Below are 14,127 nucleotides of genomic sequence, written 5' to 3' on the forward strand. Positions count from 1 at the left end.
TTCAGAAGTTATGGGCAAAGAATAAAGTGCAACTTTGGACCGTTAGTGGCGCTAGAATGTTTGCGTGAGAGACTCCAACTTTGCCATGATAACATATTGGCTTTCCTCCGTACGGTTCTATGGGCTGCCATAGATGAAGAAACTATAACAGATGCAAGCTTAATTAAATCACATGGACACACAATTCTAGAATGTCAAGAGACTCAAATATTTATTTTACAGCTTCCTGTGAAGGCAGATGCCAGGATGAACTTCATCGAGGCCTTAAGAAAGTATGTATCAGCTTATAACACAAATAAATAATCCAATAGCCATATGTTTAGTTTTTTTTGTGTATGATGAAATAAAGGTTTCTGTTTGTCTTTTAGAGCAGATAAGGTTCCTGCTCTTCTGTATTCATCATACATAGAGTCGTGTCAAAGAGAGTCATGCAGACAACAGCAAGGTGTTTCATTATGACTTCGATTACACACGTGTCCGTTTGAGATCATGTACTGCACTGAAGCCTACAGTGGGACCTGAACTGAAGAGTCTTATTGAATGTGTGTGGATTGTGTTTCTTTAGGTGTGTGTGAGTCTGTAGAGGGTGAAGAAGATCATCTGATGATCCTACAGGAACATTTTCTTTTACTGAGGAAGATGATGAGTGATCAGGCTTCTGATGGTGGTAAACACGCATACACACATATAATTTTTGTGAAATACAGAAAAGTGTGTGTGTCAGACAGTGTCTGCTTCATGTTAAGTCAAAACACATGAACGGTTGTATTTCGGATGTGTCGCACTAGACCTAACACGTGTCAAACTGACAGAAAACATGAGCACAGAATGCTTGCAGGGTGAGAGAACCTCTCAGTAATATACCCAATGCTGGATGCATTTCTTAATCAGCTGAGCAGAATAAGGAAAACATTAGAAACACTGGCATTGGTGTGGAGTGGTTGATATGGGACTCACCCCATCCCGAAGGCTTCTCCGTCTGAGAAACCAGAGTAGAGCTTCACCATTCACGCAAATCCTTAAAGGGCAACGTCACCCAAAAACTTCTGTCATCATTTACACGCCTTCGAGCTGTTCCAAACCTGCATACAGTTTGTTGTTCTGATGAACACAAAGAAATATATTTGGAAGAATGCTTGTAACCAAACAGATTTGCCCAGATTTGGGTGTGAAGGTTCTTGATGGGGAGTAGGAGTGTAGGAGGGTGTGACGTTTCTTGATGGTGTGTAGGAGGGTGTGAAGGTTCTTGATGGGGTGTAGGAGGGTGTGAAGGTTCTTGATGGGGTGTAGGAGTGTAGGAGGGTGTGAAGGTTCTTGATGGTGTGTAGGAGGGTGTGAAGGTTCTTGATGGTGTGTAGGAGGGTGTGAAGGTTCTTGATGGGGTGTAGGAGGGTGTGAAGGTTCTTGATGGGTTGTAGGAGTGTAGGAGGGTGTGAAGGTTCTTGATGGGGTGTAGGAGTGTGGTAGGGTGTGAAGGTTCTAGATGGGGTGTAGGAGGGTGTGAAGGTTCTTGATGGGGTGTAGGAGGGTGTGAAGGTTCTTGATGGGGTGTAGGAGTGTAGGAGGGTGTGAAGGTTCTTGATGGTGTGTAGGAGGGTGTGAAGGTTCTTGATGGTGTGTAGGAGGGTGTGAAGGTTCTTGATGGTGTGTAGGAGGGTGTGAAGGTTCTTGATGGGGTGTAGGAGGGTGTGAAGGTTCTTGATGGGTTGTAGGAGTGTAGGAGGGTGTGAAGGTTCTTGATGGGGTGTAGGAGTGTAGGAGGGTGTGAAGGTTCTTGATGGGTTGTAGGAGTGTAGGAGGGTGTGAAGGTTCTTGATGGGGTGTAGGAGGGTGTGAAGGTTCTTGATGGGTTGTAGGAGTGTAGGAGGGTGTGAAGGTTCTTGATGGGGTGTAGGAGTGTAGGAGGGTGTGAAGGTTCTTGATGGGGTGTAGGAGTGTAGGAGGGTGTGAAGGTTCTTGATGGGTTGTAGGAGTGTAGGAGGGTGTGAAGGTTCTTGATGGGGTGTAGGAGGGTGTGAAGGTTCTTTATGGGGTGTAAGAGTGTAGTAGGGTGTGAAGGTTCTTGATGGGGTGTAGGAGTGTAGGAGGGTGTGAAGGTTCTTGATGGGGTGTAGGAGGGTGTGAAGGTTCTTGATGGGTGTAGGAGGGTGTGAAGGTTCTTGATGGGGTGTAGGAGTGTGGTAGGGTGTGAAGGTTCTAGATGGGGTGTAGGAGGGTGTGAAGGTTCTTTATGGGGTGTAAGAGTGTAGTAGGGTGTGAAGGTTCTTGATGGGGTGTAGGAGTGTAGGAGGGTGTGAAGGTTCTTGATGGGGTGTAGGAGTGTAGGAGGGTGTGAAGGTTCTTGATGGGTGTAGTAGGGTGTGAAGGTTCTTGATGGGGTGTAGGAGTGTGGTAGGGTGTGAAGGTTCTAGATGGGGTGTAGGAGGGTGTGAAGGTTCTTTATGGGGTGTAAGAGTGTAGTAGGGTGTGAAGGTTCTTGATGGGGTGTAGGAGTGTAGGAGGGTGTGAAGGTTCTTGATGGGGTGTAGGAGTGTAGGAGGGTGTGAAGGTTCTTGATGGGTGTAGGAGGGTGTGAAGGTTCTTGATGGGTGTAGGAGGGTGTGAAGGTTCTTGATGGGGTGTAGGAGTGTGGTAGGGTGTGAAGGTTCTAGATGGGGTGTAGGAGGGTGTGAAGGTTCTTTATGGGGTGTAAGAGTGTAGTAGGGTGTGAAGGTTCTTGATGGGGTGTAGGAGTGTAGGAGGGTGTGAAGGTTCTTGATGGGGTGTAGGAGTGTAGGAGGGTGTGAAGGTTCTTGATGGGTGTAGTAGGGTGTGAAGGTTCTTGATGGGGTGTAGGAGTGTGGTAGGGTGTGAAGGTTCTAGATGGGGTGTAGGAGGGTGTGAAGGTTCTTTATGGGGTGTAAGAGTGTAGTAGGGTGTGAAGGTTCTTGATGGGGTGTAGGAGTGTAGGAGTGTGTGAAGGTTCTTGATGGGGTGTAGGAGTGTAGGAGGGTGTGAAGGTTCTTGATGGGGTGTAGGAGGGTGTGAAGGTTCTTGATGGGTGTAGGAGGGTGTGAAAGTATGATGGTGCAGATCCAGTGATAGTCCTGTAGGCAAACATCAGTGACTTGAATCAGAGATAAACAGAAACTGTAAGTTAGGGCCACTTTTAAGTATTGCATTATTTCCCACATGTGTATAGTTTTGAAATGCATATCACGATAGATGGGTCACAATACAAATATATTGCTATGTATCGTATCAGGAGAAACTTGCAAATAAACAGCCCTAATAATGATGACAGAATTTTCTTTTTATGGGGTGAACTTGCCTTTTAACTCCGTAATAAAAATAGATCATTAAAGATCTTTTTTTCATAAATGATTTGATAGGAGGCTTTATTAAATTGAGCTGACACCCACCCGTCTTGTGTTGTTTCAGATGTTTCTGCTCAACTGTCCAAAATCTCTCTGTCTCTGAGGAGTACGTGTACTGATGAAAAGACAGGAAGTGATGTCATCTGCCTGAACCTTCAATCACCTGATCCAACACACGCTGCTGTATGAACACGTGATACTACTGCTGTCAGTGTGTGCAGGGTCGTCAGAATCCAGAGTTATAGATCTGCTAGGTCAGGGGTCGGCAACCTTTGTGTCCAAAAGAGCTATTTTGGGCCCTCTCCCACCAATTAAAATTTGTCTTGAGCCACAAAATATATATAACCTTATAATACAGATTGCTATGCATGTAAGTCAGTAGTTACCCAGTTGCACCTTTGTGGGAAATATCGCGATTTTTGTTGTATTTAGATGTTAGCAATTTATTAATTTTTGTCACTGGCAATAGTCAAGTCAGCTTTATTTATATAGCGCTTTTTACAATTTTCATTGTCACAAAGCAGCTGTACAAGAAAACATTGACTATAAGTAAAACATAAAAGGTTATGGAAGTCAAAACACAGGTCAAATATCAGACACACAATAAATTCCTATATGCAGTGTTAATTAAATAAGACTATTAAATTCTAGCAGCCCCCCCGGCCAGGCAAACTGTGCAAAACAGTATGCAAACGGTGGCGAAGAACCCAAAACTCCATTGGAGGAGAAAAAAACCTCGGAGGGAAACCAGGCCTAACCAGGGGATTCCAGTTCCCCTCTGGCAAAAACTGCTGCCTCTGCACAAGCTCGACAGTGCTTGCACAACAAGGCAAAATAAAAAATAATTAGATTAAAGATTATCATTAATAATTATGTGGAGTCGCCACGTCCCTCGTCCAGCTTTATCATCACAGCATTTGTCAGGTGCTCTGGTAACCTTGGACTGCGTCCTGCCCGCTCTTGTAACCTTGGAACAATGACACAAGACTGGCTGAGAGTAGAGTACTGTTCTGCACTCTTTGATGCAACAAATGCATCAGTTGTTATTGAAAGTGTTCCTGGTTCTGGTTGATCTAACTAGTGCAGCCTAAACCTTCGGAATATATATATTCTGATAGTGTAGTGTATGCAAGATTAAAAAGATGCATCTCTAGTCTGCGTCTGCCTCCCAGACAGTGCAGGGTTCCAAAGACTGTTCCAAAGTTTAGGTGCTAGATGGGAAAAGGATCTGCCGCCTGCATTTGATTTTGAAATTCTAGGTATTACCAACTGACCTGACACCTGAGAGCGTAGTGCACGTGAAGGACTGTAATACGAGAGGAGGTTACTCAAGTAGTGAGGACCTTTATAGGCAGTAAGCAAGATTGTGAAGTTAATGCGATGCTTTATAGGTAACCAGTGCAAGGTTGACAGAACCGGGCTAATATCCTCATACTTTTTTGTACGTGTAAGAACTCGAGCTGCCGCATTTTGGACCAGTTAGAGTTTTTGTAATAGGCCTGCAGGGCAACCACCTAATAGTGCATTACAGTAATCTAGTCTTGATGTCATAAAGGGATGTATAAGCTTCTCTGCATCTGATGGTGACAGCATATTCCATTTTTAAGATGGCATGCTGTGGTCAATGGTGTTGAATGCAGCACTAAGATCTAGCAGCACCAATAAGCAGATAGAACCTCGGCCAGACGGCAAAAGCAGACTACTTTTTCCAGAACTTTAGATAAGAAAGGTAGATTCGAAATAGGTCTGTAGTTAACTAGTTCTCCAGGGTCCAGATGGGTTTTTTTGACAAGGGGCGTTATAACAGCCACCTTATATGCTTTAGGCATATGTCCTAATGTCAGAGATGAGTTAATAATGCTAAGTGGAGGATCTACATGGATGTAAAAGTCGCCAATGACAAGGACTCTTCTGGGAGCATCTCTTTCAGTAGATTTGTAGGCATAGGGTCTAGGATGCATGTAGTTGATTTAGATGATCTAATGATTTTAGATGGATCACGATGAACTGTGGTAGAAAATAATGGCAATTTCTCCTTAGGGGCGCTGTAGTTAGTCGTTTGTTCAGCGGGTTTCACTTCTGGTTGCATAGTTAGAATTTTTGCTCTAATGTCTTGAATTTATGAGCTATTTCACAAATAAAATCCATCACTGCTATTGCTGGAATTCAGAATCCGAAGTCGCTAGCGATTTATTTTTGGTTAATTTAGCCACTGTGTTAAATAAACACCTAGGGTTATGCTGGTTTTCTTCTATTAGTGATGAAAGGTAGACGGATCTAGACGTTTTTAGGGCTTTCCTGTATTTATAAGTGTCAGATAGGGCAGATTGGTGATAAAGTCCACTGCAACGCGAGATGAGATGGCCAATGAGAGACTTTTAGTTTATTTTGTAGTAGATGACATTGAAAATGAGGCAGACTGAGCATCCCTTGACGAACTGGGAGATATCCTTGGCCAATAGAAGTAAGAGTGTCAGCTGCCTGGGTGGCCAGAACCCAGAACAGAATGGTCTGAATCCATGACGGGAATGCAGAGCTCTTGTGGAATGGAAATGTGTAAAATAGAGTGCTGCATGGATGCAAACCCCCAAGCCAGTTAGTATTTTAGCACTTTTGGTTCCATTGTGAGGAAGTCAATGGTTTTTTTGAATGTTTATTTGGTAAAATGCTTAAAATAAGGTCTGTGGTTAACAAAAAAAAATTAATCTATGATCTGAAACACACCAGTAACCCAGTTTTAAAAAGCTTTTATGTTCGAGCATCTGTTAAAATCTGACATCTTTCGTATAGATGTTATGTGATGTCATGATATAAAAGGGGTTCATATCTTGACCTAAAAGTAACAGAATGTTTTGGCACAAACCGAATCCAGCCCGACAATCATATAATAACGTGTTTTTAGTGACCCAAATAAAAATATTTTTCAAATCTGAGCCTTTGTGTAATCCAGAATGATTTCTGAAGGCACTGCACACCTATAGTCTCATGATATTTTTTAAGATGAATGATTATTGTTTAGGAACTGTCTTTATCTTTCAGATTGTCAATATTATCTTGCAAAACTTCTGCATTTGTGTACTGAAGGCATCGAAAGTCAACCCTGTTAACAGGTATATGGGATGTGGGCTTTGATTGATTTGTGTTGGGATGTGGGATGATTTACATGATGTTACGTTCATGCATTTGGTGCTCGCTGTTGTTTATCTGTTCACAAGCAGAAAGTACAGGTGCTCCTACAGTCAGCTTTAAAAAAGCAACATAAACTAAATTATTTTATTGATTATATCATATCATTTAATTTTATATTTATAATTCCACTGATTATATTTAAAGCAACCATTATATCTGTAGTGATGGAGGCGGTGATTATGGATGGACTGAATCCACTGCATTACATCCGCTGTTGTGTTATTGGTTTAGTAGTAGGATCATTTGATCTGATAGCAGTGTGGTGTTGTGTGTTTTCAGACAAGGCGAGTGGGCGAGTGTTTTCCTGAAGGTTCTGTTGGGCCACCGAAGGCTCATTTCACCTCTGATACACAGACTGTGGGATCTGTTACACAAACAAGTACTTTTGAGAATCTGTGTTTCATTCTTGTTTTTCTTGTTTAATGTTCTGTGTTTGGTAGTTCAGTTCATGTGTTGTTTTGATGGTGTGTGCCTGTAGGGAATCTCTTTGAGTTGGGCTCATGTGTTGGGTTTGGGAGCTCTTTTGGTTGAGCTTCATCACTGCAGACACATGTATCCTCAGGTTCAGGTGATGAACTCAACTCTCTCTCTCTCTGAACATCTCTCTGACGCTCTTCTCTGCTCCACCAGATCTCACATGGCCTTCTGTCTCAGGTTTGAGTTCACAAACATCTTCACATGTTCTGTTTTTCTGAAGTATGTGTATATAAGTTTGTTTTCTTTCTTCAGGTTCTGTGTGGCTGTTCTATCGTATGGGTTGTGCAAAGCCAACAGTCTATCAAAAGAACTCCAGACCTTCATTCCTGCAAGACTTTATAAAAAGGTACAGCATTGGTTTGTAACCGTACATCCATTTCATAGGTTAATATTCAAAATTGTCATGTTTTGAAAAATATTTCTTAGAAATGAGTTCATATATGGCATAATACTGGACCAACAGCTTTAAAATGTTATATTTTCAGTGGTTCTTTATTTCAGGATCTGCATTTGGTAACACTTTAGAATAGGGAGCAATTCTTACTATAAACTAGTTGCTCATTAGCATTATTATTGTTACCAAATGGGCTGTTTATTAGTACTTATAAAGCACATATTCTACATCGCTAATCCTGCTCAATACCTAAACCGATTTTTGATTTAAAAAATGTGCATAATAAAGAAACAGACATGCAAAAATAATCTCAAAGAAATGTAATGTGATACACGCAGATCTTTTAAGAATGCCTTAGTTCAAATGCGCCTCAAGGTGATGTTGTGAATATTTGTGCATGCAAACAAATTAAACACAGCCATCAACATTTGTTTAGAATTCAGAAGTTCAATGTTAAACTTAAATGACAAATGTGGGTCCTGTAAGTTGTCTTTATTTTGCAAAAGCGCGATGTTCTGTTTTTAATGCAAGATGCGTACACGACTAAAAGGGGCTCTTTGTAGTATCTAATGACGTACTCATAGTCATATCTGTTTGACCATAAAGTGATTGCGCTGGTGCCTTATGAGCACACACAATATTCAGGCATCTTCAGGCATAATAGTTATTGCTATTACAATCGTAATGTATTCTACAGCTTATGCCAAAGGTCCTGATCGCACTTCCTCGGTCTCATTAATTTCGTATGCACGATCTCAAAGAAGAATGGATAGTTTGATTTGCCTTCATTGTAAGGGAGGACGCGTGTGCAGATTTTAAAGGTGCCATAGAATGGAAACATTATTCATCTATGCCAAGGTAAATACAAAGAGGTCTGTACATGGAAGTGACACAATATGAGCCTCAAACACCTTATGTAAATCTTGTGGATGCAAAAGACCAATGAAAAAGAGGCCAATCCCAACATAACACAAACTGTGACGTTATAGTTGGGATGTACGCCCTCATGGATTTACTGCCAAAAATGCCTCTTTCTGCACTAAAGTGAATTGCTCTAATGCATCCTCACATTCTCACTTTTGCAAGTCCTACAAATTGTATTTACATTTACATTTGGCAGGCGCTTTTATTCAAAGCGAATTACATTGCATTATCCTATACATTTTACATGGGTATCTGCAATCCCCTGGGATCCAACACACAACCTTGCGTTGTTAACGCAATGCTCTTACCATTGAGCTACTATTTCTAATGTTTTCTTCCAGTAAATAACTCATCCACACATCCAAGACGGTGCTTTCTCAACTAACACAAACACTAACAGTGCTCATAGACTGCAACATGTGGACGTGTGATAGGGATGTGGCAGTTATGACATTTATGACAAAAAGGTGAAAACACAGAAGACGAACACACCTACACACACATACAAACGCGCACACAGAAACACACGGACAGGGGCCATCAACTAGAACCACACACCCAAGATAAGGAGAGAGAAACACCGGTCAAATATCAGACAGACTATAAATTCCTATATGCAGTGTTAATTAAATGAAACTATACAATTCTAGCAGCCCCCCCGGCCAGGAAAACAGTGCAAAACAGTATGCAAACGGTGGCGAGGAACACCAAACTCAGAAAAAAACCTCAGAGGGAAACCAGGCCTAACCAGGGGATGAAGACGTGTCAAATCGCCGCGTCCTTCCATATCCAGCTCTATCATCTCAACTTTTAACAGGTCTGGGCATGAACTGCATCCTGCCCGCTCTGGTAACCTTGGACTGCATCCTGCCCACTCTGGTACGCTTGGAACAATGACACAAGACTGGCTGAGAGTAGAGGACTGTTCTGCACTCTTTGATGCAACAAATACATCAGTTGTTATTGGAAGTGTCCCTGGTTCCGGTTGATCTAACTAATGCAGACTAAACCTTCGGAATATCTGTATTATGATAGTGTAGCAAATGCAAGAATAAAAAGATAAGTCTAGTCGAGATTTAAACTGAAAGAGTGTGTCTGCCACCCAGATAAAGCGGGAAAGACTGTTCCAAAGTTCGTCAATAGTTAAGCAGTATTCTTGGTTGTTACATATGGTGGTTTTTCGGGTCCAATAAGTAACACTTCTATTTTGTCAGAGTTCAGTAATAGAAACTGTTACTCATCCAGTTTTTTTATATGGACTATACATTCCATTATGTTCGAGGAAATATAAAGTTGCGTATCATCAGCATAACAGTGAAAGCTAACTCTGTGTTTCTTTATTATATCTCCTAGAGGTAGCATGTATAATGCGAAGAGCATAGGCCCTAAGACTGAGCCCTGTGGTACACCGTACTGGATTTGCGATTTGCGTGATATCTCATTGTTTATTGCTACATATTGAAAACGGTCGCATGAATAAGATCTAAGCCATTTCAAAGCTATTTCCTTAATACCGACATCATTTTCGAGTCTATGTAGGAGCGTGCTGTGGTCAATGGTGTCGAATGCAGCACTAAGATCTAGCAGCACCAATAAGGAGATACAACCTCGGTCAGACGCCATAAGCAGATCATTTGTAACTCTAATCAGAGCAGTCTCTGTACTGTGATGTGCTCTAAATCCAGACTGGAAATCTTCATTAATCTCATTCCTTTGGAGGAAGGAACATATTTGAGTTGAGACTACTTCTTCCAGAACTTTAGATAAGAAAGGTAGATTCGAAATCGGTCTGTAGTTAACTAGTTCTCCAGGGTCCAGATGGGGTTTTTTGACAAGGGGCCTTATAACAGCCACCTTATATGCTTTAGGCACATGTCCTAATGTCAGAGATGAGTTAATAATGCTTAGAAGAGGATCTACATGGATGTAAAAGTCACCAACAACAAGGACTCTGTCTGCAGACAGTACTAGTTCTGATAAGAACCCACCAAATTCTTTAATAAAATCTGTGTGGTGCCCTGGAGGCCTATATACAATAGCCAGAAAACATTTTAAAGATGTTTTGTCCTTAGTATTAGGTATTGATGCATCAAGTACCATGACTTCAAAAGAATTGTATTTAGGATTAGACTTCTGAGAAATGCTAAAAGAGTTACGGTAAAGTGCAGCAACACCTCCCCCTCTGAGGCTCGTGTGTATAATAGTAATCTTGGGGGACAGACTCATTTAAAGCAATATAATCATCTGGCTTTAGCCATGTTTCTGTTAGACAGAGCATGTCTATTTTATGATCTGTTATCGTATCGTTAACAAAAAGTGCTTTATTAGAGAGAGATCTAATATTTAGCAATCCGAGTCGAAACAGTTGATTATCTGTATTATGTTCATGTTTAGTTAGTTTAACGTTAATTAAATTACCTTTGAGAGGTTTACGCATTATTTTATGTTTGCTAATCCGGGGGACAGACACAGTCTCTATTTTATGATGTTTGGGAGAAAGGATTATTGCATGTTGTGCATTTTGTGTATTCTGTGACGTGAGACGGCAAGCAGACCGTTGGTTAAGCCATTCAGTCTGCTCCCTGACCTGGGCCCCAGTGAGTCAAGTTTTAGCATTAAGACTATGTGCCATATTTCTAGAAAGTAGAGAAGCTCCAGCCCAGGAGGGGTGGAGACCATCACTTTTCAACAGGTCAGGTCTGCCCTCAAAACTCTTCCAGTTATTTATAAAAACAGGCACCACTCAGACAACCAGCCATTTAGATATGATAATCTGCACTATGTATCTCATCACCACAATAAGCGGGGAGGGGGCCAGACAATATTACAGTGTCTGACATTGTGGTTGCGAGCTCACACACCTCTTTAATATTATCTTTTGTGATCTCCGATTGACGAAGTGCGACTACGCCGTCTCAGTCACAAAGTTTCCCAGCTGTGGGGGATCTTCAACCGGATCTGAGCGTGCGCGCTAACATTGCTCGAATCCAAAGTGTATTTTATGGTCCTTCCTATCTTTAGCCGACGATAGTAAGAGTGTATCTAATTCTGAGATACATTTTCAATTAGCGACAATTCGGTAACGGCAGTTGCTTGAATTACTGGTGGGTCAATATCTTTCTTAATAAAAACACACAAACTTCAAAAAAGTATATTGACATTTGCTTATATTAAACACAGACCTTACAAAACGAATTACCACTGCAAACACTATGACAAAAATAAAAATACAAGAAACCTTAACGTCCAATAGGTTGCCTTTTAACAAAATGAATAATCACAGGACACATTAAGCTAATGATAAATGAAATCAAAAACCTTTACGTTAAATAAGTTGCCTATAAAAAAAACAAGTAATCACGGCCACACTGAATAAGAATAAAAAACAAATGAATGTTTTTGTTTCGGCTATTCCCTTTCTTATTCATGTTAAATGAATCGCCAGTACTGGCTTATTATAATTAGATCGTAAAACGAAAGAGAAGCTTGACGACTGTGCTTACATATTCTAATATCTTTGACAGAAAAGCCTCCGCCATAGTCTTGTCAGTCAGCACTTCACTTTCATCACATGATGAATGATATCTAACTCCTTCTGCTGAACTTTATGCGACACTTGTTCCACTTACGTTGAATACAGCAGCCACATTCAGATGTGCAGTCTGGTCTTTAACTAAACTAATTGATATATTAATATTATATTCTAAATGACGGTGGGGGAGGGGACGGTGCCGTGGTGGACAAGTGATGTAATCGGTTGTAACAATGACTATTGCAACAAGCCTAACACGTGACATCATACAGAAAGCACCAGTTAAGACACTATTAAGCAGCGTGTAGTTAAAATGGTTCCACTGCAAAATAATTAACAATAATATATCTGCCTCATTTTCTTATCAGACCGAAAATTATAACATGAGCAATTAACATTAATCGGCCGATATGATATGTCAGAAGAGTTATCGTGCATCCTTAATGTCAAATGTTTCACAACTAGTGTCTGTTTGCTTGTACAGGTGCTGTTTCTGATGGCCAGACTCATTCCAGAGACAAGAGCACCGATCAAGGAAGAACATGACTGTGATATAAAAACAGATATGGCTGAACTCACTGAAAGAGTGAAAGACTCTGCAATAGCACTGTGGAGTCAGACACAAATAAGAGATCTGCAAAAACTGCCTCAGTATCAGGTGCTTACATATGCTGATGGACTGACAGCAAATAATGGTCTGATGAGCGAATGATGGACTGATGGGGCGAATGATGGTCTGATGGAGCGAATGATGGTCTGATGGAGCGAATGATGGTCTGATGGAGCGAATGATGGACCGATGAGCCGAATGGCTGGGTGATTGGGCGAATGATGGACTGATGGGGCGAATGATGGACTGATGGGGCGAATGATGGACTGATGGGGCGAATGATGGACTGATGGGGCGAATGATGGACCGATGAGCCGAATGGCTGGGTGATTGGGCGAATGATGGACTGATGGGGCGAATGATGGACTGATGGGGCGAATGATGGACCGATGAGCCGAATGGCTGGGTGATTGGGCGAATTATGGACTGATGGGGCGAATGATGGACTGATGGAGCGAATGATGGACCGATGAGCCGAATGGCTGGGTGATTGGGCGAATGATGGACTGATTGGGCGAATGATGGACTGATGGGGCGAATGATGGACTGATGGAGCGAATGATGGACCGATGAGCCGAATGGCTGGGTGATTGGGCGAATGATGGACTGATTGGGCGAATGATGGACTGATGGGGCGAATGATGGACTGATGGGGCGAATGATGGTCTGATGGAGCGAATGATGGACTGATGGAGCGAATGATGGACCGATGAGCCGAATGGCTGGGTGATTGGGCGAATGATGGACTGATTGGGCGAATGATGGACTGATGGGGCTAATGATGGACTGATGGAGCGAATGATGGACCGATGAGCCGAATGGCTGGGTGATTGGGCGAATGATGGACTGATTGGGCGAATGATGGACTGATGGAGCGAATGATGGACCGATGAGCCGAATGGCTGGGTGATTGGGCGAATGATGGACTGATGGGGCGAATGATGGACTGATGGGGCGAATGATGGGCTGATGGAGCGAATGATGGGCTGATGGGGCAATTGATGGGCTGATGGAGCGAATGATGGACTGATGGGGCAATTGATGGGCTGATGGAGCGAATGATGGGCTGATGGAGCGAATGATGAACTGATGGCGCCTTTGGTGGTGATTTATTTCTCAATATTTCAACAGCTTTCTTTCTCAGAGTGGCTCACAGCTGAACTTCATGTACAACGCAGTCAAGATGCATTGACAGATGCAGAGAGGTACAACAATGCACATTAATTTACACCCCTGCTCCTATTCATTGTTTTCTTGAGATTAGGTAACTTTTAATATTCTCTCTTTCTCTCATGTGTAGACAGGAGTATGAGCATTGGGTGTGCGAGCAGTATTATCTGCCCATGCCTGTGTGTGAAGGAGGCAGTGGAGGAGATGTTGCTCGAATCTGTGCTGACATCATCACTGCAGTTTTAGACCAGCATTCACTGCAAGTGTTACATTTCTGTTTTAATAACAATAACAGATATTCTTAGTTGATGTGTGTGTGTTATACATTTCGACATGGGGTGTGTATAACTAATTATAAGCTTGTTCTGTAATGGTCAATAGTTTTAAGCATCCAGTGAGATTTTTGTATGCACAGTGTGACAGTAGCTGGTGCTCCATCTGGACACCTACCTTCTTTAGCTCCAGAAGTTCAGTC

At 42.0% G+C, this 14,127-nt stretch overlaps 1 protein-coding gene across 2 annotated transcripts in view; it reads left to right on the plus strand.

The window, feature by feature from the left end:
• Positions 1–14,127, plus strand: part of fanca (FA complementation group A) — a 50,985-nt gene that overhangs the window by 27,389 nt on the left and 9,469 nt on the right. For both annotated transcript variants that reach the window (XM_079450658.1, XM_079450659.1), the window contains exons 19-29: positions 223–272; positions 369–445; positions 566–667; positions 3,421–3,539; positions 6,396–6,466; positions 6,825–6,924; positions 7,024–7,199; positions 7,275–7,368; positions 12,357–12,530; positions 13,614–13,687; positions 13,783–13,911. In XM_079450658.1, coding sequence (XP_079306784.1) covers positions 223–272; positions 369–445; positions 566–667; positions 3,421–3,539; positions 6,396–6,466; positions 6,825–6,924; positions 7,024–7,199; positions 7,275–7,368; positions 12,357–12,530; positions 13,614–13,687; positions 13,783–13,911 — 1,166 coding nt within the window. The remainder of the gene's footprint in view (positions 1–222; positions 273–368; positions 446–565; positions 668–3,420; positions 3,540–6,395; positions 6,467–6,824; positions 6,925–7,023; positions 7,200–7,274; positions 7,369–12,356; positions 12,531–13,613; positions 13,688–13,782; positions 13,912–14,127) is intronic.

The sequence above is a fragment of the Barbatula barbatula genome, assembly GCF_947034865.1.
Source record: "Barbatula barbatula genome assembly, chromosome: 25".
Lineage (NCBI taxonomy): Eukaryota > Metazoa > Chordata > Actinopteri > Cypriniformes > Nemacheilidae > Barbatula > Barbatula barbatula.